Here is a 27,832-nt window from a genome sequence, read left to right as displayed (position 1 = left end):
GTTGGTATCTACGTCCTAGTCGTGCCTGAATTTACGCGTGGATTATGTTCTAAAAACTTAACAGATATTTCCCACGTCGGCGGCACGGTGTGATTTTGGGGTGTCACATATGGCGGCAGAAACGGTACTACTGGTATTATCAAGGCTTCTACTAGTCTTCTTGCAGGATTCCAATTCCAATAACAGCTATGCTAGACACCTGTAGAATTTCAATTCTACCAGTATCTAGTAAATATAGATAGTAGAATCATAGGTAGTACCGGTAGAGTTCAATTTCATCAGTCAAGTACCAATATACCGGTACCCCTAGAATTCCCCGGATGGAAATATGCGGATGGTAATATACAGATTATGAATTAAATATGCAATATTATGATAAATACAGTGATGCGAATATGGTTGGAAATCTAATGCTTTCGCCGTGATGCCGTTTGCTCCTCTTCCTTGCGCGTCTTCTTCGCCCATCTCAAGCCGCAAGCATTGCACAGCGTCTTTGGGCCCTTGGGGCCCTTACGCCACTCGGGCGACTCCATGGCGCCACACTCGGCACACACATGGGTCGTCTCGCCAGTAAGCGCATTGTATGAGTCCACTCCGTACTCATGGTGCTTAGACTTGCGCCGCGGCTTGGCCATACCGTACCCGCCTTTCTTGCCCTTCTTCTTAACAGAGAGACTGTACCCGCTAAAGTCAATGCCACCGCTGTTAGCACTACCGGATGGGAGGAAGCCCTGGTGATGGTACTGAGAAGTAGAAGTAGTAGAAGCAGTACTAGTAGTAGGCGAAATGCCGTGGTGGTGATATCGCGATGGGTTGTGGAGAACATTCGAGTCGAGTGCATTGGGCAGCGAATAGCTCTTGCCCCGCACCTGCGTGCTCGGATCAAGGTATCGAGGAAGACCACTGGGCGCATGAGAGCCTAGGACTCGAGCGGGACTATGCATAATTAGCGCCTGGCCCTGCTGATAGTATTGCGGAGACACAAGCTCGCTGTTGGTCGTATTATCCCAGTACGCCCCAGATAACGGGTCCTGAGAGTCCTCGAGCGAGACGCGAGCCGTAATCTGGTTCAGCTCACCAGTGGAGCTGTTCGCAGCACCGGGCAACTGATAGAAAGACCCGCCAGTGGAAGTCGAATGGCGATACTGGATCGGCGTGGTGGCGACGGAATTGGCATGCTTAGCACAATCGTCGAGGATGGGCGTCGTGTTAGAAGTGGATGCAGTAGTACCCGAGTTAGACGAAGAGAACGACGAGTCTTCAACAGTCACAATGTGGAGAGTCTCGCTGCCCGACGGCTGAGCAAACGAATAAGAGCGTCCGTAAGGCGGAGCATGGGGTATCAATGTCGGCACATACACTCCGTAGGAATCTTGGTCGTGAGGGATCCACCCCGGATTGTGGCTGCTTGAGTCGAAGAAGGCCGCGGTCGCCGAGTGCGGGTACGTCATTGGCTCCTCAAAGTAGTCCGAGTAGCCTGTCATCGCATCGTACGGAGGATCCAGCATTGCTGACTGAATTGAGCTATTGAGGGTCGTGGCAGACGCAGGTACGCTATAGTCGAGCTCAGTCGACACGATGACGCCCGAGCTGTCGACCGTGCAGGTGGGTGATAGCAGGCTGGCGGTGCTGCTGTTCGCAAGGCTTGGGGCAGCCAGAGTCGACCGGCTAGACACCGTCAGCGGCGTCGTCGCGGTGGACTTGGCACGCACGGGCTCAGGGGGGGAATTCACGCTGATTGTCTGGAGAGCAGGCGCCGCCGACGCTGGGCGGTTGATGTAGTGTCCTGCTGTCGATGCTTTGACGAAGGCCACCGATGATGTCGTGTCGACAATTGGGGACTTGATCAGCGGCGTAGGCGGTGCTTTGCTCTTCTGTTTCCGCGCCGCCTGTCGTCGCATCCACAGGTTGCCTGCAGTCGGCGGCTCAGCGGTCGACAGGGGGAACTCCGGAAGGGGTTTGAGCGCCGGCGAGGCGGGTCTCAGGCTTAGCACGAGCCCTCGGCAGTTTTCCTGCTGGAGAGGTCCACTGGCAATGGAGGCGGGGACATTGGCAGCGGTCTTGGCCGAAAAAACGGCATCGTCATAGTACGGCCTGCCAAAGACGGTAAACGCACAACTGTCTCCGCTAGCCGACACAAGCTTGGCGGCGAGCTGGAATTGGCTCGAGCTTTTGATCGCCGAAGACACGCTCGAATTGAACCTAAATTGACATCTCCGTTAGCAGGGATTAGACCAAAGAGGAAGCTGGCAAGGGGGAGGGGGGGTACCTCATCGAGTGTCTTCCATGCCGCTAGTGAAACACTTCATGCAGGACCTAATGTCAAATGTGAACAGGGATTATTGACCCCTATTACATAAAGTCCAGCATTGTTAAAATAGAACGAATAAACATACCTGTCGCGATCAGTGGGCAGGAGGAAGCCGGAGAATGGTTTACCTGCCATTGCCGTTAGCGGGAGCCCCAGAAGGCTCTCAACGGTAGGTGACGTGTACTGGACGGAGCCAGCGGTGGAGATGATGCAGATGAAGTCCTTAGAGTCGGACTTAAAGAATGATGCATTGGGAGCTTTGTCAAACGAAGGCGTGGAGGCCACATAAGTTGATGTAGTGGCGGTAATGCCTTCTGGTAGTACATTGGTCATGTCTGTAAGCTGGCGGGACTTGCCGAGCTCCAGCCGCGATTGCTTTTTTGTCAGTGTCGCGGGAGGCTCAATCGTACTCGACGACCGAGAGTGCTTGCGGGTAGCTTTATCGTTTGACTTGTCTTGCGGCGTGTAGTCCTGTATCGTGGGCGACACCTGCGCTGGCGTGGAGTGTGCCGTAGACGTGTAGTTCACTTCTATGGGGTCATGGAGAGAGAAGGTATACTCGAATGCAGTTGGGGGCGCCACGGACGCGAAAGAGTCGCTGTGAAGCAGCTCTGGGGTCTTTCCAGAGCTCAATGCGTTAGAGTTCACGGGGCCCATGGATACTAGAGCAGCTTGCATCTCAGTAATATACAATAAAAAGGGATTAAAAGGAGAGTACTAGAAGTGAAATGAATTATGTGTGGAGATTGGTAAGGAGCGTGGTAATCGAGGAGGGTATTCAAAGGACGCTGTTCACAAGTAAAGAACAACCGTCGTATCACTCCCCAGCATTCACCAACAATTGTATAACAGTTGTACAAGGGAAAAGGTCGCTCGCTCGTAAATAATTCAGGGGGAAAATGCCGCTCGCTCCTAAATGGTTCAGGGGAAAACTGTCGCTCGCTCGTAAATGGTACAGGGGAAACAGGAAGTCGACTGTGATATATAAGACGACTGAGAGGCCTCAACTGTCTGTCTCTCCCGCAAAAAAAAAAAAAAAACAGTACAACTGGCGAAAAGAAAATTTAATATAACAGTGCCTTAGGACAAAACAGGGTAGTTGCATTGTGCTGCGACCCATTCGTGCTTAAGGAACGGCGGCAGGCAGGCACGTCTCTCTCCTCCGCCTCCACTTCCTCCTCTTCCCTTGCAACTCAATTGCAGCTCCAGCGAGCTTTGTCCTGCATTTCCAGTACACATCCTCCCGCGACAGCGATCTACTGTAATTGTACAGCGCGTCCTGCAGTTTCTTAAGGAATTCCATACGTTCCTTACGTCCGCTCTATAAGTACAGCGTTCACCGTATCGAAGGCGGCCAGTGCAGCATCGCTAGACTAACTAACTCGCATGTGCGACTCATAATGAACCTGTCAGGCTAAGAAGTCTCTCGTCTATCCAGCTCCTTGTTTTTTTAAAAAAAATGGCCTAATAATTTAGCTAGGCGGTATTTACTGAATTTTTTGACTCCTATTTGGTCCGCATGCAGCGTGCAGCATTCTAGTGGACATTTATCACTCAGCGGTACTATCTCTCTCTCTCTCCCCATGAGGAGAAAAAAAAAATATTGGAGCAAAAAAAGAATTTGACTTATCTTAGGCGCTGTTCCTTGCATGGGTTTTGGTGAGGTGCCTGTTCAAGACTTTGGCATATCATTTCCATACCCCATTTTTCTCTAAGACTCACTGAGTACCCCTGAATTGCACGTCGGATGCATTTATGATAAGCACGTACAAAAAAAAATTGCGCAGTGGTGGAGTGGAGAACACCCGCCATTAGTGAGGGTGGATGGCATGCGCTGGTGCCTCGGCGAGGCTTACATCTACCGGTAAGCTTGCTGCCCAATGGCAGCTGGCGTCCCTCATGCGCCTAGGCTGTAGGAAGAATGCACACAACCGGGTGACCCACGTTCTATTGTTATCCTGCTAACCCTGGTCAATGCGTGCGTCTACCCTTTAATGTGCGCCCGGTTAGCTCAACCCGACATTTATGCCCCATTGTATAGCATCCTGTGGTTGACGTATACCCACGCGCGCGAGTAGGGAATCGGGATTGTGACGAAATGGGGCAGGAATTCCCCAGCTATAGCAAGGTCTGGATTCATCGGCTTTCGTAAATCCACGGTATGCCGCTTTTGTAGAACCAGGGTTCAATTGGTGCCTTTTTCATTCCTTTTTTGGACATTAATTAATTGCTTTGACGATGAAGAAGACGAAAAATAATAATAAGAAAGGAGAGGACAATACAGGAAGGGGCGCTCAATGGTAACTATACCATTGGAACATGCTGGCGTCTGGTTTCGGAAATACGAAAGAAGGGATGGCCAACGCTGAGATATGTGCGCGATCTGGGGCGTTCTGTGCAATCACCGAAGCCGTGCAGCTAGCTGCCCGGCGTTCCTGGCGGCGAACCTTGCTAACGCCAGTGGAACTGCAGCATATGTAGTGTACTGTTGAGAAAAAAAAAAGAATTGACCAGCATGTGAGTGAACGATCACCCTGACGATGAGTCGTTAACGACGACATTCGAATGTGTGTTTTTCGCACATCATAGACCAGGGTTGCAATCCATTGTTATTCTGCCGCGGCCGGGTGCAGGAAGAAAGACCCCCTTCATGTTATTATACTTTGCTCTCTGCTGCAGTCCGCTCCAAAGCAGTATTACATATATGCTTGCGCCCTGGTGCAGGTTTAAGCTACTTTGCTCTATTATTCAGTGCCAGGTACCAGTACGCAGCATCTTGTCAAGAGTAGCATAGCGGCATATTCCAAGGAGCTGGAAGATCATTTCTCACGGCCGTTTGAATTGCATATGCCCCTTTTTCACTACTACTGTAAAACATTCAAAACCAGGTTGACGGCTCATCACATAGACATGTTCGTCACGTCCAGGGGGTAAGCGAGCCAGACCACGGGGAATGTACACAAAGAAACGGGCGCCAATCCTACGATCACGCGGCTCGAATTAAAACCTTGAACCGTCCAATTGTATTGCATCAACGAGGCGGTCAACTTGATGTGCCTTGCCAATCTTGCCATATTGCCTCGGTTGCTGTAAGTATTGGCAGTATCTTTCTCGCTTCCCGCGCATTCTTGGCCGTCTCGCACTGCCTATTGAGTCAATATGACATTGGAGTCCGCTATTGCCGTTCATCATACTGTGCTATCTACATCGTACATGTATAACGCAGGAGTTGTTGAGACTAGGGTCCACAGTACCCAACACGACTCCTTCCAATTCCTTGGTAATATTATAGTCAATAAGTTACTGCCCTGCTTAAAATTTTTCACGGTATTGTAATCCATACTACACATACTCGTAGCATCGATCTGCCATGAGTAGTGCATGTCCCTTGAATGCCGTCTCGGCGATGGGAGATCGATTATTAGGGTCTCGGAGGAATCGACACTTACATATGCACCCCCGGCAAAGTACGCGTCCAGCAGCCAAAAGTGCTACTGTAATACAATGTAGCTATACGAAAACTGCGATTGATGCGATGATAATCAAAAGTAACTAACTGCTCATCACTTTTCTTCACCATGATCTTGTTGCCAATCACCATATATAGATGAGTAGCTCTGCGATAAGAACGGGTGAAATTAACGATGAGCATCACATCAATTCTAAATCACAGGACTCCTTGTAATGACCCGCTTCAACCATTCTCGTGAGTTGTGCTGGGCTAGATTTTTGAAAGCATTTTTATAACTCTTGGTAAACTCATGGAGCCGATCAAGGTTGGTGCATATGCTATCAACTTTGTACATAATGCTTAGATGCTCTTATGGCTTATGCATGCACTTCTAAGTGACCCAGTAACCAAGGGATTGCAGTAACTCCATCGTGGATAAGAAACTTTACATGATACTTCGACTATCTTATAGCTTATGCACGTATTTTTAGGTGCCTAGTGTTCATGGGCATTCAAGGGATACAGCAGTTCCATCGCGGATAAGAAAAGTTACATCACACTTCGATTCTTACGCACGCACTTTTAAGTGACCCGGTATCCAAGGGACATAGTAATTTCATCGTGAATAAGAAACTTTACATGATACTTCAATTCTCTTATAGCATGCACGCATGCACTCTTAGGTGGCCCTTAAGGAAGGGGATTACAGCAGTTCCATAGCAGATAAGAAGTCGTTCATCTCCTTTGTAAAATTTCGACGGGCGGCTCAATATTTTGTAGAACGCGACGCCGCTCGACTGTTAAACTCAATTGGGCCTGATAATGTTTATTCGAAGTTTGCTTAAGTTAACATTAATTGAATAGTTATTCGCTATTTTGAGCCATCGCGTTCTCGTATGGATTCTGACTTAGAAGCGTCAGAGGACCCCTTAATGGTTCAAATTATTGGCGAATCATCTAATCTCGCCACGCAATGCGTTAAAATTCATGGCCAAGGCCGCAGTGCAAATGCTGTGGTCTAATTACTCGCCCATTGTAACCTTTATCCTATTCAACTGTCTCGAGAACTTTTTTTTTCCACTGACCATAGAGATGCTCCATTTCAGAGTTAATGCCTATAAGAATACTTTGAAATGTGAGCAGAAATCCACTGTCTCGTCATCTTTTATTGAGGGGTGGCTAATTGAGATAAAGGTTGTTGCAGTGCACTGACTACGAGGACCAGCGAGCGAAGTATTTCAATTCCTTGCCAGATCTCAGTCTTCAGACCCTGCTCATTACGAAGGAGGGCCTGATGGCGGTGGCTGATTTCTGGAACTCTATACCGCGACAAACTCATTAGATGGATTCCCACAATTGGGTGGCTGGCACAGGTCTTTTCCCCAGTATTTTGCGGGAGCGGTGTCATCTATGATGTTCCACCTGTTATTGCTCTTGAAGAAAGGGTTTTCCCTCGTGCCATTAGCGCCTCGGCGCTAAGGAAACCGGCCCCATCAACCAAATGTTTTTGATTTTCATTGATTTATAATATGTCAATAGAAATGTCTGCTTAGCGGACAATTATGTTGATGTACTATGTAATATATAAGCCTAACTTGGTGACAGAGTGGCAACGGGCCCGAAACAGAGATGATTCATTCGTTCATTGAGGAACCATGGCGTCAAACGATCTGGTAGTCATGCAAAATGTAGCGAATAACTGCGTTCGCGTAAGCATCCAGCCAGTCAAACATGACAGTGCTAATGTCACTAGGTATTTACACAGGTCATTACTTTGTCCGAGGCAATTAAAGCTATAGAATAGCGAAGAAAAAACAAATATTAGCATTTATTCTGAAATCTATTTGCTTTTTTTCGCATGTGAAAATCACGTGACTTTCACGTGATTTGAATATCTAAGTGACAATGCCACAGAAAATATTTTTTCAACAAATTGGTGTCGTGGCGCAATGGAGAGCGCATTGGATTTCGGCTCCAAAGGTTGCAGGTTCGAGTCCTGTCGACATCGGTCTAGCTACGACCATATCCAGGTGGCAACACCGTCTCTCGTTCGATCGGCAGCAGTTAAGCACCTGAGAGCTCGTCCAAGTACCGCGGTTGGAGACAACGCGGGAACAGCGAGTGTTGTAGCTTTTTGCATGCAATGCATTTTCGTGCATTATCTATGAAACGATTGTGAGTTGTCGCGCATATATCTATGCGGCTCATGCGGCTTCAGCCGCACTAAAGTCGAACATTGGGCGTTCAAAGCGGAGATCGATGAAATTTCGTGATGGAGCCTATGCATGCATGGCATGCGTGTACATGCATATATGTACATCGATCGAACTCGAGTTGTATGAAATTGTTATTTGTAACAGTTTAGAAGGTCTCTAATAATAAAGATCTGTTAGCTATATATTCTCAATTGTCCCCAATTGTAGCTGGCACTAGATCTATATGTATCGCTTCAGTATACTTATTCTTCTCTTCACTCATTGTTGGAGGCTAAATAGATCTAGACAATAGATTCCTATTATGGCTCCTGGGTGTTGGAAGTCAAATATAAATTACACATTATATCTGACCCTAATTTATACAAAAGTACAAAGTTAGACACGAGTACCGGAAATGTCTATATTAAGGACGGTAGAGAAGGAAAGGAGTAAAAGATGGTTAGTGCAAATTTATACTCGTGCCGTACTTCCGAGTAGCGCGCGCTCCAAGGAGTCTACCTTTACGGCTGAGCCGCAGGACTTTCCACGTTCTTTGGTGCATACGCTTAAGGTATTTCCTGGTGCGTTATTCTCTAACCTCCAACACTCATCGCTTGACTTACTTTATTCTAATAAAGCGTGGATGAAGAGAAAAATCTTTTTCACGCACATCTTCCTTTTCCTAGTGCGTGCAGAAGTTTGCGTGCTCGCACAGGTTTCCGTGACCCATGTTTTGAGGGAGGTCGGGTTCAACTTCTGGCTCACCAACTACCTTCACAACAGAAATTTGCACGTGTTCGAGCACCTGAGCATGCGTTTCCTGCATTACTGTATAATTATAATATTATAATAGTTATTTTTCCGAGTGAATTCAGTGCTTTGCAATATTGAAAACCTATAGTTAGGGATTTTCCCGGAACGCCTCTTCCAAAATGTATGGGAATACCACGGCACGCACTCTGTGGAGTACGTGATATTGCCAGAAAATACCATGTAAACATTGCAATGCACTGTTAGATGAATGGATCCTTATCTATTCTTTCTGTCGCAGCTACTGGTTGTGTGTCAGAGACTTGGTCCCCGGTGAGTTCCTGCATTACTATCTATTTGCTTACTTCTCCAATCATGGGAACTTCCCTCAATTTATCTTTCATGCCACCGGTGTGGTTCTCCTTCGCTTCATCGCCGATGTTCCGATTCCGCAGCTCGGCTATTCACCGAACCGTTTCACTTCGGTCACTCACCGAGCCTGTCCACACCGGTCACTTACCGAACCGCTATGCCTCAACATGCACATCATGCCCAGATGAGTAATCTTTTTTCAACACTTTTTTGCCTTTTACAATGTCGGGACTCTATTCAGTGTGACTTGGACGATAACTTAGACTGCCATATTTTAGCTGGGTAATTTAAAACCACATTTTATCTCAAGTGCATTTCGCAAAGGATCTTAAGCTAATACAGATAGAACATCTCCAAATATGGAGTCTACAATAATATGCAATGCTGATAGTGTCAAAGACGCTTTCCAATGTCAACGATACGCAACAAAACGTACTAGTCACAAGATGCAATTGGCATGAATTCGTCTCAGGGCATTACCAGTATGGAATTTTTGTACAAATACTGTACGACGCCTGGACTCAGCCTTCACACTAATAGGTCAAGCTTATTGTGTTGCCGGTAACTTTGGGTAAGTTATATGAATATATTGAAAGGTCCTTCTCAATGAATTTTTGTAAGTAGGACAGCAAGTGTCATAATTAGTGTATACCCGCAGGTACATCGTGCAAAAATTGCACAAGATACCGGTACTACGTTTTCAGCAGTAGTGAGCTTCGTAAAGATAAAACCCCACTGTACAGATGCAGATTATAGGCTTTTAATAGACTCGTATTCACTTATTTATTACAAAAATAGGTCCTTAGAAGATAAAAAATGGAGAGCACTGTGTCTCACCCCAGAGACTGCCCAGAGACAAATAAATAAGGTAATTGCTGAGGTATAGCGTTTAGGAGAGTAACCGAGGAATACCGGTTAAGAGAGGAACCGAGGAGTACCGGTCCGGCAATGGAGTGAGAGATAAAAGGAGGAGTTTCCCATGATTGGAAAAGTAAGCAAATAGACAGTAATGCAGGAACTCACCGGGGACCAAGTCTCTAACACACAATCAGTAGCTGCTACGGAAAGAATGGATAAGGATCCATTCACTCAACAGTAATAACAATAAAGCTGATTCCAAGGCGAAGGACGGCCAATTTTAGTATATGAGGTTTTAATATAGTACCGGTATTACAAGTTTCCAAATGAACACAGATGGGGCCGATTTCATCAGCGGTACTATTAGCGCGAGGAAAACGGTCCGTTAAGAACAAATATAATAAAGCAATCCAGGTGTTAAATACGTATTCAAATGCCTATCCTTGAAAAGTTGTCCTAACGCTAAGAGATGCACAATTGATTATGCATGCATAGGCTGACCACTGCATAATGCATGTTTTTGCTGGTTACATGTACAATGAGCGTATGCAGATACTTCCGCACTGTGGGAACATTCATATTTCACAACGGCATATTATATACAGTACGTGCTGGTGTGCAGAAATTGACATGCACCTACAGCGCATACAAGCCAGTAAGCATATTACACGGCTGTAATGCCGCTGAGTGCGTAGCCGAGCTTGGCTTTGCCATCATTGTGGATGACTCTGAATGGAGATAAAAGATGATGATGATGGATGATGAATGATGACAATGAAAGATGATGGAGAAGAAAGACGGTAAAAGATCGACGGATAGCAAGATTGAGATTATTATAAATACCGGTGGATAAAAAATAATATAAAATAATTAAACTTCTAGAGTGGCTTTTTACACAGTCGCGTGTATGGTTAGGTCAACATTTAAAGACTCAGAGGAGTGGATGGCTGCGTAGTGGAAGGAGCGCCAAACTGCTGGACGCCCTTTGGTCGCTTGCCCAACAGAGCCAATGGCACGATGCCAGAGACGTGCATGTCTGGACCGTAGATCTCCATTGGCAAATCGAGCTCCTCACCAGCGTTCTTGATAAGTCGCAGACCCTCCTGCCAGTTTGGACCACCACGTCGGATATAGATTCGCACCTTGTGGGTCTGGAGCAGGTTCTTATAGTCTCGGAACGCTCTGATGATACCCTTGAAGGTGGAGCCGACCTGGGTGAAGTTGGCGATACCACCGCCAATGAAGAGCACCTTGCCCTCTGGGTGAGGCTCGCCTCGGGTCATGAGATCAAGCACGGTCTTGGCATACTCATAGGTCTGAACCTCGTTTGGAGCACCCGAGTACTCACCGTAGTTGGCGAGCTCGCTGGCGAACCCGGCGGAGGCAATCGCGTCGGCGTACACGACGGAGGCACCACCACCAGCAACCAGAGTCCAGATTCGGCCCTTGGAGTTGAGCACGGTGAGCTTGAGCGAGGCACCAGTCTTGGAGTCGAGCTCAGCAATGTAGGCCTCCTCCTTGGACAGCTCTCGGCCGAATGGCGCTGGGAAGACCATTGGTGGGCCGGCGTCGACGTTGGTCTTGCCAGAGGCGGTGCTGGACACCGCCTGGCCGAGGTTGGCTGGGGATCGGGCGACGGCCCACTTTGGACCGCACTCGAACTCGGCGGTCTGGTCGAGCTTGCCGGCCAAATCGAGGTAGTGCACCTCGACGCCGGAGGCGGTTGGGATGACGACGAGCGGGTTGATCTCGAGGTAGGTGAACTGCAGCTCGACGTAGACGGCGTAGAGTCGGTTAACGAAGTCGACGAGGGTCTGGTGCTGGGACTCTGGGCACTTGCTGAACAGAGTCTTGATGAGGGTCTCGTTAGATGGGTACTCGTTCACAATGTCGACGGGGATGAGAATCTTGGACGCCTTGGCGTCAACATCGCCGACATCGACGCCACCCTCGTGGTAAAAGAGGATCCAGTCGCCCTCTCGCACGGAGTGGATGTTGATGTAGTACTCGTGCTCCTGCTCGTGGGGTACGAACGGCTCGACGAGGAAGGTGCGCAGCGTGCCGGTGACGTGCTCGACCTGGACTGGCTTGGCCGCTCGCTCGGCGATCCACGCCTTGGCCTCCTCCCACGTCTTGTTGAGCGCCAGGAGGCCGGACTTGCCTCGTCGCTTGATCAATTGGTCTGGCTTGGCGACGAACTTAGCGCCCGGAGCAGTGAGCCATGGGTAGGTCTCCTCGGCCTGCTTGATGACCTGGGCGATCTCGGCCTCGGACTCGAAGGTGAGGCTCGCCAGCTTTGGCGTCGACGCCTGGAAGGCGGTCAGCGGCTCCTTCTCGGAGTACACCTTGGACCGTGGCAGGAAGTACGACAGCAATGCTTTGCCATCAGCTTCGTGAATTGACTTGGCCGACATATTTCAAACTATAATAACCTTGAATGTAACGAAAAAATTGACGGTTGCAAACGGTTATAAAGGAAAGTGAAAAAAGGCCAAGGTGGAAAATGCGTGAGGCTTTTTGATGGAGAGGGGTTCGCTGCCTAATGGGAGGGGAAAATCCGAACCTCCTGTAGCACAATGGTGTGTGGTATATGCGGTTTATTTTTTTTTTGGTTGACTACACACGTTTAACTACGTAGGGTCTATGTAACTGCGGTGCCATGCCGCTTCGTCCAGCCGCAGCTGTAGCAGCCGGTGGCCCTCTACCTCGATGTATCAAATTGGGGTGAAAAATTCAACGCGTCTCCCACGGCCCAGACGATCGGCGCAAGCCTGGAAAATGAAAAAAACAACAAATCTTGTTGGGAAAAGCCGCCATCGAAGAGAGAGCCATTAAAGGCAGGGCCATTACAGCCCGAAAAAGAAAGAAGCAGGGGCAGATAGCAGCGCCGAGATCACTCTCCATAGATAGCAGTACGTATAGTCGCCTTCTATATCGAGGTAGTGGGTCAAACTGACCCACAGGTAGTGTAACCAGTTTTGTTGAGACCTATCGCACGCCGCTCTAATTGATCCGTCCGCCTCAGGGCATAATGGGTACTTGAAAGTGGTTACCAACCTCAACCAAGGCGAGTTTCGGCCGATTCCGGGAGCCACCTCCAGCGAATGTCCTGGGCTCGTACAATGATTTCTCCGGTGAGTTCATGGGACCGCGCGTAGGCTTCATCGCCTCGCGTACCTTCGGAGGAGATGCTGCATTCCCCTCTCCGGGTATCCCCAATATTCAACAAATCACACACAACCAACAACAGATACCAACGGTCCTCGGCGTTGCTTTGCTACGGCAGTATTGTTAATATCGGGTATTTTCCGCCACCCCCCGCAGGGGTGGTTTCTCGGCTATGGTGTAATCTCGGGGTTTAGAACGGTAATTCTCGTGCCTCACTATCTGCGGCGTTGTGCGGCTGAATGAGTTATTCCGAAGCCCCTCCACTGCGCTTCATCACTTCAGTACTACTGTAGCACTTGGGGGACCAGTCTCCCAACCCCCTGTAGCTCCGCTTCGCGGAGGGCTCATCGAAGTAACCTAGAGATCTCGGTTTTAATACAATAATACACCACTACAATTAGTGGTAATGAGGGGGGGGGAGTCTCCCCAAGCCCCCTTGGGGCTCCGCTTCGCAGAGATTTGGGCTGCATCGGAGTTTTTGTTAGGCTTGTGTAACAGCAGTTTCGTCTTATGGGTTGAGAGTTTGTTACAGTGTAACGAAAAGGTTGTAACGTTGTTACCAGGCGTCGTCTCCCAAGATATGGGGGGTTTGGGGGCAGAGCCCCCAACTACGAGAGCTTGAGGGCTGGCCCTCGAATACACACTTTCTCCTAGTACAGTACAGTAGTAATGGGCGGACTAGTCGCCCCCAAACCCTCTTTGGACTCCGCTACGCGGAGGTTCTCTTATGTGCTCTGAATGAATGAATAATCAATTAGCATCCTATGGGTGGCCTGAGGTTAGAAGACCCGATACACAATACAAGTACATAATTCAATAATATCAAATCCAGTCAATTGAGCCCCATCCAATGTATCGCACTCGCGACATACGTGCTGTGTTATACGCTGGGAAGCGTAAATTATGCAACGCTACGCGTGCGCAGCAATAAACGCGTGGCGTCGGGGGTAAATTATCCCAAGGCGACGCGTTTTCCATCTTTGTTATCCAGTAAGCGGCGAGGATGCATATTAAACGGGTATGTTTGGAGCGGTTCTGGTGAGGAATTTGCTAATTGTCTGTGTCAGATTGTCATCCAAGGGTTCAAATCGTACAAGAATGAGACGATTGCCGGGCCGTTTAGCCCCCATAACAACGTAGTGGGTACGTGCGACAGGCAAGATCATCATTAGGCTAACAGAACAGTGGGACGGAATGGATCAGGCAAGAGTAATTTCTTTGCTGGTAAGTTAAACTCAGTTTTTGAATAAATGGCTAACCTGCGGGTAGCAATCAGATTCGTGCTAGGCGATGCCTACAAGTCTCTGGGCAAAGAAGACCGGTCACAGCTGCTGCACGACGGCGCCGGTAACCAGGTCATGACAGCATACGTGGAGATCGTGTTCGACAATTCCGACGGACGGCTGATCGACGCGAACGAGGAGGTCGTTATCCGGAGAACAGTGGGTCTCAAGAAGGACGACTACTCGCTTGATAAGAAGAGCTCGAGCAAGCAGGAGATTGCAAACCTGCTGGAGAACGCAGGGTTCTCGCAGGCCAATCCGTACTACATTGTGCCCCAGGGACGAGTGACTGCTCTGACCAATGCCAAGGCCGCCGATAGACTCAAGCTGCTGAAAGAGGTGGCCGGAACAGAGGTATACGAGTCCAAGCGGACGCGGTCGCTGGCCATTATGAACGAAACCCAGACCAAGCGGGCGCAGATTGACGAGTCCCTGGACTCAATTAGAAAGCAGATGGACGAACTGGAGCAGGAGACAAAGGCTCTCGAAGACTACGAAGTGCGAGACCGCGAAAAGCGGTGCCTCGATTACACCCTGCTGAACCGTGAAATTAACAATATCGTAGACAAGCTCATGGATCTCGAAAGGGAATTGGCAGATGGGGCCGAGATCAGTCGCCAGGCGAGTGAGCACTTGTACCAGCTCGAAGAGGCTGCAGTTGAGCGCGAAAATCGGGTAAATGAGCTTAACGAACGGATCCAGAATATGCATTTCGAGCAACAGCAGGCCCATGCCGACTACGAGTCTGCTATGCAGCGGTACGCCGAGGGAGAACTTGAATTGAGCGACTATACTACTAACAAAACTGCAGCTCTCGAAGACAAAACGCGCGTAGAGGGAGAACTGCACAAAACGCTGCAGGATATCGAGCGTATTTCCGCCGAACTGGAAAGAATTACCCCGGAGTATGAGGAGTTTAAGCGGCAGGAGAATGAGCAGTGGAATGAGATTAACGCCCTCAGCGCGCGAAAAGAACATCTGCAGGTGAAGCAGGGCCAGAGTGCACGGTTCGACTCGCCGCAGCAGTACGAAGCATGGCTGAACGACCAGATCCAACAGCTGCGCCAAACTGTAGAGCAACGCCGCAAGGCAATTGGCGAGCTACAAAATGACGTCACCGATATCAGGCAGCAGCGCACTGAGTGCGAGACGTATATCGACGGACTGGAGCCCAAACTTAGGGAACTCGATGAGGAAAACAAGCAATTCAAACAGGGAGAATCCACCGTGCTCGCCCAGGAACAGTCCCTCCAGGACGAAAAGCGGTCACTGTGGCGGGAAGAGAACACGGTGACCTCAAAGCTGGAAACTATTAGAACTAACCTGCGCAAGGCGGAGCAAGGGTTTGCCGAGACCATGAGCCGAGAAATGTACCGCGGATTGAACTCGGTTCAGCGAATCGTCCGCCAGAAGGAGCTCACCGGTGTATACGGCACGGTGGCCGAGCTGATAAACTTTGACAACAAGTACAAGACGGCAATTGAAGTGACAGCAGGAAATAGCTTGTTCCATGTCGTAGTCGACTCCGACGAGACTGCTACGAACATTATGGACGAGCTGAAGCGGACAAAAGGCGGAAGAGTCACGTTTATGCCGTTAAATCGTCTCAACCCACGGTTGCAGGAGTATCCACAAAACGAGTACACTATTCCCATGATAGAGGTACTACAATACGACGATCAGTTTGCCAGAGCCGTCAGACAGGTATTTAGTCAGACCCTCGTGTGCCGAGACCTCGAGTCGAGCCGACAATTCGCTCAGAACGGTCTGAGTCTCATCACGCTCTCTGGAGACCGGTTTGACAGCAAAGGTGTAGTGTCCGGCGGGTTCCACGACGTACGCAAGTCGCGAATGGACGCCGTGCGGCGGTTGCAGGAAGCCAGAGAGGCACTGACTCAGCGAGAGCAGGAGCTGGCAGAGCTGCAGATTCAGATTCGACGTAAGGACCAGGAGATCACGCGGGTTCTCGACGAGCGCCACCGCGTGCAGGGCCAAATCCAGACCTACCATTCAAAGATTGAGAGCACTCGTGGCGACATGGCAGAGAAGAAGCGCGAGCTCTTGCAGCTCAGTGACCTCATTGAGCGCAAAGAGGAGACGTTGAGTTCCATGAAGAGTAGCGTTTTCGCTCATGAGACTGAAATCGCGGCCCATGAGGCAGATTTGGCGTCCGGCTTTAATAAGTCGCTGAGCGACAGTGAAACGCAGGAGCTTGAGAACGCGAAGCGGCAGCTGCCCTCCCTCCAAGCAAGCGTCCAGGAGCTGTCAAAGAGGGTGAGTGAATTGGGAGAGACACGGTCGAATTACGAGTTTGAGCTGCGCGAAACTCTCTACCCTCGACAGTCGTATCTGCAGAACGAGCTGACTTCGCTTCAAAAGACGGTTGATGAGACGTCGGAGGTCTCGAGCTCGACGCAGGGAGTCCAGGACAAGCTGGCGCAACTTGAGGAACAGAAGCGAGAGACCGGCGCACGTGTCGACATGCTTGACCGAGACCTGGAGGATATCCAAAAGGAGATCGCCGGGCTCGAGGACGAGCTAGCCAAGCTGCGAGACGAGCAGCTGACTGTTGGTAGAAGCATTGAGCGACACCGAAAGCGAGTTGACACGCGAATGGCCAAGAAGGCAGAACTCTCTATGAGGCGAGACGAGATGAATTCCCGGGTGCGAGAGCTTGGCGTCATTCCAGAGGACTCACTGGCGCGGTACGAGAGAACAGCGACTGAGGACCTGATTAAGCGCAACCAGCAACTGAACGAGGAGCTCAAGGGCTACAAATATGTCAACAAGAAGGCAATTGAGCAGCATGGAAACTTTGTCAGCAAGCGAGACGACCTGCTGGAGCGACGAGAGGAGCTCGTAGAGTCTGAAAAGTCTATCAACGATCTTATTCTCACTCTGGACCAGCGAAAAGACGAAGCCATCACGCGAACATTTAGACAGGTGTCCAAATACTTTTCGGATATCTTCAAGAAGTTGGTACCGAACGGCGGCGGAAGCCTTGTAATGCAGCGACGCTCAGACGAATCGAGCCAGAGTCAGTCTCAGGCCCAGGAGGGAGAGACGGTTTCTGTTGAGAATTATGTTGGCGTGGACATTGTCGTTTCGTTCAATAGCCAGCACGATGAGCAACTGAGAATTGAGCAGTTATCCGGCGGACAGAAGTCGCTGTGTGCCTTGGCTCTCATTTTTGCCATCCAGAAATGCGACCCGGCGCCGTTCTATCTCTTTGACGAGGTTGATGCAAATCTCGACACCCAGTATCGAACCGCCGTCGCCAACATGATCAAGGAGCTCTCTACCCAGGATGAGGGCCAATTCATTTGCACAACCTTCAGACCGGAGATGCTCCATGTCGCAGACAGCTTCTTTGGTGTGTCCTTCAAAGACAACATGTCTTCGGTGTCCAAGATCACTGAGGACGTGGCGATGAAGTTTATCGAAGGAGCCTCTAGGAGATAATTACTAATATATTTAACCATCTCGAGGATAAGCCAATTTGCTAATATATTTAATTGATACATAATTAGAGCTTGATGCGGATGCCGTGCTTGACATACTGGACGGCGAGGAAGGCCATCAATGCGTTGTTGAGCATGACCAGCGTCAGATCAGCGCCCCGGACACCGATGTACTGGGCGAGCCAGGTCTTGGCCCGGTCCCACAGGTTCCATCGTCGCTGAACCTGCTGGAGGATGGCGGAGCTGAAGAACACCTCAGTTGTTCGACGGCCCAGGCAGGTGAGCACGTACTTGACCGGTCCTGGAAGGTACGGCAAGGCGGCCGAGACGGCGGCATACTTGAGCACACTGTAACCGCCGGCAATAAATGTAAAGGACGGGGTCCAGAACGGCTTTGACACGGGGAAGAACCGCGGTAGAGTAATTGCCAACGCCGAACCGATAGCAATGAGGCCGCCGCCCAGCTGAAGAGACTCCTTCACCCCGGCCTCCGGATAGAAGTGCATGTAGTAGTAGCCCAACCACGCAGTGACGGCAGTTGTCAGGGCGCCGAGAAGACCCTCAGGGTCGTACTCCGGGCGGTACAGGCTGTTTGAGCCAAACACGGCCGTGTCAATCTTCGTCTGGGCGGTGTCCTGTGGGGTAGCAAACGGTTCCTTGGGGTTCTTAGCCAGTAGAACTGTCCCCGCCGTCCACAGACCCAAAAGGGCCAATTGATACCGCGGACACATCGAGGGCAGCAGCCCCGTAATCGCCATGGCCAGGCCCGACCGCTGGAGCACGCCGACGTATCGCGGCTGGTAGTCCCTGCCGCTCTTGAGTACCCCCAGGCCGTTGTAGGCGAGCCCCAGGCCTACGAGACTCACACCACGCTTCCATGACACGGGGGACATACCGGACAGGAAGACGAAGTTGGGGAACACTGTGTCGGCGTAGGTTATCTTGTGGGCATTGACGTCGGCATGGCCGAGCAGCCACCAGTCGCTGTTGTTGACGGTCTCCATTTCGAGCACCGTCAGGCCTCGCACCACATCTCTAGTGATATCTCTAGCCATTATGGTCTATTGTGCGTGGCTTCTAAGTGGAGATAGACTCGGTATTATAGTGCTGTACTATCTTTCGCGTTGTAACCTGCAGAGTGTGGGGGAGGCTTCACCGACGTTACATCGCGACGTGCATCATCCCGCCTACGACACTGCTGTACGAGTGTCTCCCGACATCGTCGTACCACCTAATATGAACCCAAGTGAATACGCTGGATTGCTGTGAACTTGGGGGGCCAGCCCCCCAAACCCCCCATGGCTCCGCTTCGCGGAGAGCTCGTAGTTCAGGGGCAATTATGGCTCGTGTTGGCCAATCATAGAAGACGAATTGATAAGCACTGGCTGTCTATCGGTATTTAATTTGAAAGAACTGTAAGCACAAAAGATGGTGGAACAGCCAGATAGACTCTACGGCCCTTGTTATATGTTGAGTTAACGGGTATCTAACGGTACATCTGTGGGACATTAGTTAACTACCCGGTATTTAATACACACCTATGTTATCAGGCCCATAGCCAAAAAGCAATTGAGTAATTGAGTACCGGTATTGAGTAACTGAGTAACCGAGTAAAGGTTCAACTAGAAACTGAATTCATTGGGATCTGTCATTGCATATTGGGTCGTGTCACGGATTAGATCGAAATATACCGATCACGCCCAGCCAGTGGACGGGAAATCAATATACCAGTATTACTGCTATTGGATAGAAGATCTTACTTAATAATTCAAATAATAGTAGAATAGAGCAGCCAAGAGGGAACGGCGGTTTTGGTTATAGAAATCTTGCGTCAGTTGATGCACTAGAAGGGCCCCAAATATTATAACAGCGATACTAAATGGTCCATAATGTCTATGCTGCTATTCCGTTAATTATCATTGGCAATCCAATTGAATACGTAAAAGTGAAGCTGCAGATTTTCCCAAGAGGAGCCGCGGGATGTTTTTGCGGGTGGTCCCTTCGTACTCAATTGGCTCTATTGGTATACACATTACCGGGTAACGTGAGTCGATTAAAATATGCTACCGATACAATTTAAACTAACATTCCGCGGTGGCATGAGGAGTTTTTAAGGAGCTGGCCCCTCAACATACTACCACGGTTAAATAGGCTCTATTGGTAGTCATATGAGCTATAGTGGACCAATTGACTCCACTGGTAATTATATATAAACTATAACACAGTTAGTGGATTATTGAATACCATACAAAGCAGCAGATCTCCGCGAAGCAGCCACATTTAGGCGCTGGCCTCTTTAAGTACTAAATTTCTTCCGCTTGTAACCACACTCTAGCGGATCAATTGGAATACCGATTATAGCTAGTTAACTGGCCTACAGAAGCGCAAATACTAGTACAATGATCGGTAGTACCGTAAATGTTGCCGTACATTCGCCGACAGAAACGGTATTGGTAAGGCCTCAATTTGGGCACTTTGGAAGGACGGCGCGCGGACAGGCCGGATACCGTGAGGAAACCCAACCGTCGGGGGCTTCTCCCAAAAGCGACGAATTCCGCGTGGAAAATTTTGCAGTTTGCCGTGACACGTTTACCGTGCGGAAAAGAAGGGCTGATCTTCGGGCCGCGATAAGATAAAATGGGACGGAGAAGCGAGCTGGTGGACAAGCACACGATCCGGGTCGGGCGGGCGAACAAGTCGGAATTCAAGGTCGCGTGCCGGCACTGTCGCGAGGCTGGCCAGGAGGTGCACTTTGTATCGCGAACGGACGCGGTTCTGAGGCACCTCAACGTGTGCCGACACTACACGGGCCAGATCCCACTGAGCCCGGCACAGCAGTTGCACCAACAGCAGCAACAGGGGCGGTTCAAGCCGCACGCGCCGCACGCGCCGCACCCAGAGCTCAATATCAGTGTGACGACGGCGGACGCCATGGCGGCGGGGCTCAATGCGGCGTCACCGCGGCCGGCAGCGTACTGGGGCGGCGCGCTCGTCCCGGCCAAGCGCAGCAGCGATGGGTCGCATGTACCGCGTGCCACTGCGGCGTGGACGGAGCAGATGGAGCGGCTGCTACTGCAGACGCTCGTGTCGCTGGGGCTGCCGTTCAGCGCTGTCGAGGACCGGTGCTTCCGCGAGCTGCTGGAGCACGTCAATCCGGCGTTCAAGAGCGACCCGCGACTACTGCCGACCCGCGACGCGCTGGCGGACCGCATCTGGAAGGCCGCCGATATGCAGCTACGCAGTGAGGTCATGAAGGAGCTCAACACTTGCAAGAAGCTGACATTGACGCTCGACAGCTGGTTCAATTGCGCCAACCGCCAGGTGTTTGCGTTTGTAATGCGGACCCCGCCCGGGAAGTCGTTGGCTTGGGAGTGGAAGGACGTCGCGTCCAAGAGTCCGGGAGAGCTGCACGCCAGCCTATCAGACATCACAGGACACATTGAGCTGGCGTCGAAGATTGTCGGCGTCGTCGTGACCAAGTCGGCGGCGCGCTACTTGAACAGCGATGGCGGGTACACCTTCCCACCGGAGACGCTGTTCCTCAAGTGCTACGACGAGGAGCTCAACTATTTGGCCAGCGACTGTTTGGGGGTCATTGACCAGGGTCACAGCATGGTATCGCTGTGCAACGCGCTGATCACGTTTGTCAGCCATTACCTGGACGCATCGCTGTTCGCCGGCGTTTTGGGGTCGGCGACGCCGCCGGTCGCATTCCCGCTACGGCTCGACTCCAAGTGGGCCGCGACGACGGCGTGCCTGCGGGTGGTGCTCAACTCGTGGGACGACATACGCGTGCCGCTCGACAATGCGGCTCAGCTTGAGCCGCATAGTGCGGCGCTGCCCAGTTTGCCCCCGGACAAGGCAGTGCGGCGCCGGGAATTGGCCGAGCTGCTACGGGCGCGGCTCGATGAGGACGGCGTGCTGGCAAGGCTCAACGCCATTTACGCGCTCGCCGCGCTCATGGCGGCGTTTTACGAGCAGTCGGTGGCAGCCAACGGCACGCGGCTGCGCATGGTTCTGCCACACGCTGCTAAGCTGTACGGCGTCGTCGACAAGCTGGCGCGCGACAGCCCGGCTCTCGTCGACGCGGACTTCCGTGCGCAACTCGACAAGCGGCTCAAGACGTGGGACGTGCGGCTGCTCATCCTGGCGACGGTGTTCGATCCGCTCGTCAAGCGCGCATTGTTCCGCAAGGACACTGCTGTGTCCGAGACGGCGTACCAGGCGTGTGAGGAGGCGTACAAGAAGCTGTTTGGCGGCGACACGACCGAGGTCACCAAGTCTCTGCTCAATTACATGACGGAGGACATCTGGCCTTTCACAGACATGCGATTCGCCGACCAGTCGTTGGAAACCTTCTACTGGGAGCCGCTTGTTAAAACGGATCATGCTGACTTGTCGCGGCTGGCGGTGCGGCTCGAGTCGTGCGTCGTCAGCGCCGTCGACACCGAGCGCCTCTTTGGCGACATGGGCTCGATCCACTCGCCTCTCAAGCCGTATGTCAGTCAGCCCAAGCCTCCGACACTTGACTCCATCGCCCGCATGCTCGGCACGCCGACTTCATCCGCTGATCTCGCCCAGGACGCCGTCGACGTCAGCCTGGGGCTCGCCTCGGCCGACGAGAACCTGCTGCGTAACGACCTCAACATGTTTATCGAACCGAGCCTACAGTCTCTTGGCGGCGACGGTGCTGAGGAGTCGGCCGAGGATGCGGCTCAGGCAGCCGCAGATGAAGCGGCTGCTGCGGCTGCTGACGCCGCATCGGTGGCTGTGGCATCGGCTTCGGGAGTCGGCGGCGAGCCGTACACGTTCCTCGACCCGGCTAAGCCTTCGCTGCTCTCGTTTGACGCGCTCTTCACGGACGAGGCGTTTCAGCTGTACTCGAACCAGCAGCCGCAGCATGGCGAGGAGGACCACCAAAACGGCCAGGACCATGAGTCGGTTGGCGAATAATTATTTATTTAGCATTCCAAATTCTTCATTATGTATATGTGTGTATGTAGTAGTTGTGAATATTAGCATAGGTATGTGCCCACCCTACCTTGGTACCAGATACGATATAACGGTAGTAGTACTACCAAATATATCGAGCAACGAACCTGTCGGAAGGCATTAACTAGATACTATCCTAACAGAAGACGCTAGGAAACATGAATATTCTGTCAATGTATGATATATAATATTTATATAAATAGTTGTGTTTTGTAACGGATCGTAGAGTTCTACGCAGTGGTAAGCAGCCCGCCCAGGCCATGCTAGTTCGAATGGCCCGTGTATACAAAGCAGAACGGATTACCTGGTACAGCAGTGGCATAACAGAATTGTTAGCTGTGATGTATTAGCAATTGTTTATGGGAAGGAATGTTATTGGGGACCTCTGGCTGGTTTCTCCTATGAAGTACTGCAGTGGTAGCGAGGCGTATTCGAGAGCCGGCCCTCGAGCTCCCGGGACTCTGCTTCGCGGAGGTGCATTGCAATGTGTATTGACGGATCGGACCAAGAGGCGGTGAGAGTTGGGCGCGTGTCGTACAACACGCGTAAGGGAAAAAAATTAATTAAGTCCTTTTCTCCTTCTTCATCAACACAACTACTCTCTGTTTTCCGTGAAGGTGGCGAAGAAGAATACGTATCAATCAGGAGCTTTTCTCCTTGGATATTTTTTTGCAGCCCCATATCCGTTTGGGAGTCTACTCCGCTACCGCAACATATACTCGGTACCTACACGATATCGGGACGACGAACTAATCCAGCTTAGGCAAAGTAGAGATCAATTTCAGATAAGTGCAGAAAGAGCGAGAAATGAGCGCGACTGAGGATAAGGCGCGTGAATCCACCGCGCCAATTGACGAATCTCCAAGCGTCGACTGGGACCAATCTCTAAGCGTAGACTCCAAAATGGAAGTCGAATCTCCAAGCGCAGAGTCCAAAATGGAAGTCGAATCCCCGAGCGCAAAGTCCAAATTGAGAAGCGTTGAGCCCAGCATGGCAGCGTCGTCCGGTGTGGACAGCGACGTTGAAATGACAGGCGACAAGGAAAACCCCGGATCGAGCGAAGAGGAGCAAGTTTCTCTACGGCGAAGCAAACGAAAGAGGCGGCAAACGACATTTGAAGAGTTCGCCGCAGACGAATCGCTTGAAAAGGAGGAAGAGCCCAAGAAGAAGCCGGTAAAGCTGCGACTCACTGTCCCCGCCGCGCATTCCAAAAAGCCACAGCCAAAAACACAGCCCAAACCACCGCCCAAGAAAGCCAAAGCCATTCTCGAGCCCGAGGACGTTCCGTGGCTGGCTGATAGTGAGCTAACCAACCAACAGCCCGAGGCTGACGAAGACATCCCGGCTAATTCGCCCAGTATAGCACAGATCGTGCTGTTCCAGGAGCAGTTCCCCAGCCTGTTTGAAGGCATCCCGCGCCTCGGGCCGCAGGATATTGAACGCGGTGTACAGGTGTCCGAAGGCTTTTCACCTGAAGTCGAGGCGCTATTCTGCCGTCTGTTGACGCTTGTTTTGAACCGAAAAAAACCCGTTGAGAACGGCAAGTATTTGCGGGCTTTGGAAGAGCTCCAAGCCCTGTTACCCTCTCTTGGTGTCAGCGAAGCATGGCCGCGTCACATGAAGCTCAAAGCCAAATACAAGACAGATGTCATCATTCCCCTCTCCTGGCAACATAGAGTGGAGGTGCTGAGGATGCTTACTCTATGGACTGTGGCGAACAACGAGCAGGCCAAGGCCATTGTCAACGAGACGCGTAGCCGCCCTGCCATGCACGGAGCGCTGGACCGCTTCTTCAAGGAGGAAAAAGGGGAGGATGATCTGGAAGAGAACGGTGGTGAAGAGGTCCTAGAAGGCGTAGACGTTGGACCAATTGGCATGGATAGCGAAAGGCGCCGGTACTTCTTTGTGCAAGGTTACGGCGATACGGAGTTTAGATTGTACAGGACGACGAATCCGTACCTGCGCTATTTCAGCTGGAAGTCTGTCGCTTCGACCGCTGATGGAATTGAGCAGCTCATCACTCAAGGGGCACTAGCCGAGGACAGCTCAGAGGATGCTCAAAAGCTGCGCGAGAAGCTTGGGCGCGTGCTGCCGCTGCTGCGAGAGTCTGAGTCTCGGCGATACAAGGTACTGGTAAAGGAAGAAAAGAAACGACAGCAGATCGAAGAGCTTGCACAGGTTCGTAGCGGCGAGGGACGGTATGCTGGCCGGACTCGGGGCAGGCGCATCAACTACAACGTGGACGACTTTGACTTTGGCGAGGAAGAGGACGACACTGGGGCGGTGAATGACGGTGAGGAGTTCAACCCGGATGATGACGATGTCGACGAAGAAGATATTAATGCTGGTATTGCTCGAGGCGCTGGCGTCCGTCAGTCGGCGCGGCTTCGTGGCAAGGCGGCAAGTGGAATTGAGATTGGAGACAATGATATTCCTGTGGGCGAGCATGGTCAGCGCATGGTTGTAGTGCTCAAACTGCCGAAGAACAGGCCAGTACCTTCTGCGTTTTCTGTGGCCCAGCAATATCCGGCAACCCAGGGCGTTCAATATTCGGCAACTCAGGGAACTTCTCAATATCCGGCAACCCAAGAAATTCCACAGTATCCGGCTCCCGTGCCGCAAGGTTACTGGCCAGACGGTCAACAACAACAGGGTATTGGATACCAACAGCCACAGGTACCAGCCAGTCAACCAGTCCCACCAGTACAGGTTGTTGGATATGCCCAGCCAGCAATCACAAGCCAGCCGATTCAGCCAGTACATGCTGCGGGGTATTCACAACCACCAGTTACTAGTCAATTACCATCTAGTCAATCTGTCCATTTGTCAGTTACTAGTGGACCCGCTAGTCGTGCTGTTCAACAGCAACCAATGCAATCGGGCCTACCGGCCCAGCAGCAACCGGGACAGGCTTTTGGATATTCGCAGCCACCACCAATTCAAAGTCAAACAGTCCCACAATCCCCGCCTCAACCAATTAATGCAGTAACCCAGTTGTCACAGAACGGTTCTCGGCCCCAGGTTGGCAACGGACACCTATCTCATCCGTCCAACTCTCCGAACCCTTCCAGCTCACCAAATCCGACCAAGCCAGCCCTTCCACCATTCAGCGACAAACCAAAATCCGACTCCATAATGACCTCTCAAGAGTCTAGACCCTAGATTACGATTCCAACGTGTAAGATACGATTATTTATTTGTCTTGATCGAATTTTTCTTTACTTGAAAATTACAAAAGTCAGTTTAATCATCATGCTACTACATATACAAACCACATGAGAACATTTATTTACTTAGTGATTCGGACATACTCTCGCTCCTTTCGTCGCTGAGCATCAGTCTCATAGTTGTCCCGCATGGTGAGGTAAGATCGATGGTGTCGCACGAGTCGCACAGCGTTATCCTCAATGGTCTCTGGCTGGATGCCCAGCGAGGCGAAAGTCTCGACGTTCTCGCTGACAATCTGGTTGATGAACATTCGCTCAACCTCGTCTGGGCAGGTAGTCTGCCAGTAAATGAACTGGGTCAGCTTGGCAATGAACTGGTACAGCTCCTTTGGCAGGTTGACCTCGTGAATGTCGTTGAAAGTGGCATCTCGGATGATCTGCACAATCTGCTTAACGGTGTACTCCTTGCCGTATAGCTCGTACGTCTTGCCGGCAGTCGAGTCGTCAAATGCAATCTTTTCCAGCGCCCGAGCAACGTCAATGACGTAGGCCGGTCGCACCGTCTCCTGGTTGTTGTTGGCGGAGAGCAGGAACTTGCTCGAGGCGAACGAGTTGAGGAACCGGTCACTGTTGCCAAAGAGAGGGCCCGGTCGCACAATGGTGGCATCTGGAACCAGCTCCCGCACCGCCAGCTCGCCCTTGGCCTTGGATCGGTAGAACGCAGAGCTCGAGTTGATATCGGCGCTGTGCGACGAGACGTGAATGAGTCGCGAGACGTTGTACTTCTTGACGGCCTCGGCAATTCGTCGAGCGCCCTCTACGTGAACCATGTCGTAGGTGAAGTTCTTGGTCTCGTAGTCCCGTCCAATGAGGTTGAAGACAATGTCGGAATGCTTGACAGAGTCCTCAATGGACTTGACGTTTCGCAGATCAAACTCCATGAAATTGACCACACCAAGATCGCCGCACACCTTGAGGTGTCGCTTGGCCAGCTCCTCTCGGAATGGCACTACGGTGATGGTGCCGTGCTTGGCGATCTTGGACACCAGATGGGTTCCGAGCAGGCCATTGGCGCCGAAAATAGTGGCCGTGTAGCCCGTTCGCGAGGATCGACCGCCGGTACCGGACGACAGAATAGTCTTACCGCTCTGAGTAATGTTAATATCGGAATCAAGGACATTGTCGAAAGTCTGGATAGACCGTCGAAGGCTTGGGACCGCTATACGCACTTTGTTAGCCAAAAAATCACTCCTCAAAATTCCGCAATTTGTCGGATTTTGACTTACCTCTGGCGGCACCAGCTCTTAGATTCACCCGGAGCATTCTTTCTATGTATTTATCTGTTCTCGTAGACCGCGAAAGAGCCTGAAAACCGTGAGAGCTTCGAGGGAAAGGGCTTTTTCGTGTGGAAAGGTGAAAAATCTCTCTAGTGATTGGTCAAACGCGCGGGTATTGGGAGGGTATGGGGTTGGGAGGATCTTGACAAATTACCGTCCCGGAAAACCAAAAATGAAAAACTGACTACACACAATAGCTATCTTTTGCAAGTGCTAGATCTGGCGACATTGCATAACTACGGGAAGGTCAATTGAAAATGGGATCTAAGCGGAAGGATGTTGGTGATAGCAGGGAGGAAGAGGAAAAGAAGTTGAAGAAGTTGAAGAAGTTGAAGAAGGCCAAGGAGGAGGTAGCACTTGAGAAGACCTCAAAAAAGAAGGATCGATCTGTGAAGGAGAAGGAAGAGAAGAAGAAGAAGAAGGAAGAGAAGAAGAAGAAGAAGAAGGAAGAGAAGAAGAAGAAGAAGGAAGAGAAGAAGAAGAAGAA

The 27,832-nt window shown here is 51.0% G+C and overlaps 7 protein-coding genes and 2 non-coding genes across 9 annotated transcripts; 5 read left to right on the top strand and 4 right to left on the bottom strand.

Moving 5' to 3' along the window:
* Positions 1-407: 407 nt before the first annotated feature.
* Positions 408-2,968, bottom strand: TRVA0_085S00254 (uncharacterized protein; the record flags this gene model as incomplete). Its single annotated transcript, XM_076687895.1, has 2 exons — positions 408-2,202; positions 2,397-2,968. 2 exons carry the CDS (start codon positions 2,966-2,968, stop codon positions 408-410), a joined length of 2,367 nt encoding a protein of 788 aa, XP_076537878.1.
* A 4,729-nt stretch (positions 2,969-7,697) lies between these two features.
* Positions 7,698-7,770, top strand: tRNA-Arg(TCG). The gene has a single exon. It is a non-coding gene; the product is annotated as a tRNA-Arg (tRNA).
* A 3-nt stretch (positions 7,771-7,773) lies between these two features.
* Positions 7,774-7,892, top strand: TRVA0_085S00221. The gene has a single exon (XR_013062110.1). It is a non-coding gene; the product is annotated as a ribosomal RNA (ribosomal RNA).
* Positions 7,893-10,860: 2,968 nt separating this feature from the next.
* Positions 10,861-12,351, bottom strand: TRVA0_085S00210 (uncharacterized protein; the record flags this gene model as incomplete). Its single annotated transcript, XM_076687894.1, has 1 exon — positions 10,861-12,351. The coding sequence occupies one exon, from the start codon at positions 12,349-12,351 to the stop codon at positions 10,861-10,863; it is 1,491 nt and encodes a 496-aa protein (XP_076537877.1).
* A 1,757-nt stretch (positions 12,352-14,108) lies between these two features.
* Positions 14,109-17,850, top strand: SMC3 (cohesin subunit SMC3; the record flags this gene model as incomplete). Its single annotated transcript, XM_076687893.1, has 4 exons — positions 14,109-14,123; positions 14,173-14,248; positions 14,291-14,329; positions 14,375-17,850. 4 exons carry the CDS (start codon positions 14,109-14,111, stop codon positions 17,848-17,850), a joined length of 3,606 nt encoding a protein of 1,201 aa, XP_076537876.1.
* Positions 17,851-17,914: 64 nt separating this feature from the next.
* TRVA0_085S00166 (uncharacterized protein) lies at positions 17,915-18,904 on the bottom strand (the record flags this gene model as incomplete). The annotated part of the gene is made up of 1 exon (XM_076687892.1): positions 17,915-18,904. One exon carries the CDS (start codon positions 18,902-18,904, stop codon positions 17,915-17,917), a length of 990 nt encoding a protein of 329 aa, XP_076537875.1.
* Positions 18,905-20,486: 1,582 nt separating this feature from the next.
* TRVA0_085S00144 (uncharacterized protein) lies at positions 20,487-22,802 on the top strand (the record flags this gene model as incomplete). The annotated part of the gene is made up of 1 exon (XM_076687891.1): positions 20,487-22,802. The coding sequence occupies one exon, from the start codon at positions 20,487-20,489 to the stop codon at positions 22,800-22,802; it is 2,316 nt and encodes a 771-aa protein (XP_076537874.1).
* An 846-nt stretch (positions 22,803-23,648) lies between these two features.
* Positions 23,649-26,003, top strand: TRVA0_085S00122 (uncharacterized protein; the record flags this gene model as incomplete). Its single annotated transcript, XM_076687890.1, has 1 exon — positions 23,649-26,003. One exon carries the CDS (start codon positions 23,649-23,651, stop codon positions 26,001-26,003), a length of 2,355 nt encoding a protein of 784 aa, XP_076537873.1.
* A 127-nt stretch (positions 26,004-26,130) lies between these two features.
* TRVA0_085S00100 (complex I NDUFA9 subunit family protein) lies at positions 26,131-27,331 on the bottom strand (the record flags this gene model as incomplete). Its single annotated transcript, XM_076687889.1, has 2 exons — positions 26,131-27,227; positions 27,295-27,331. 2 exons carry the CDS (start codon positions 27,329-27,331, stop codon positions 26,131-26,133), a joined length of 1,134 nt encoding a protein of 377 aa, XP_076537872.1.
* Between the last annotated feature and the right edge of the window lie 501 nt (positions 27,332-27,832).

The sequence above is a fragment of the Trichomonascus vanleenenianus genome, assembly GCF_965637985.1.
Source record: "Trichomonascus vanleenenianus strain CLIB 3782 genome assembly, contig: TRVA0_085S, whole genome shotgun sequence".
Lineage (NCBI taxonomy): Eukaryota > Fungi > Ascomycota > Dipodascomycetes > Dipodascales > Trichomonascaceae > Blastobotrys > Blastobotrys vanleenenianus.
The sequence above is the reverse complement of the archived record's forward strand: the minus strand, read 5'-3'. Positions and strand labels throughout refer to the sequence as shown.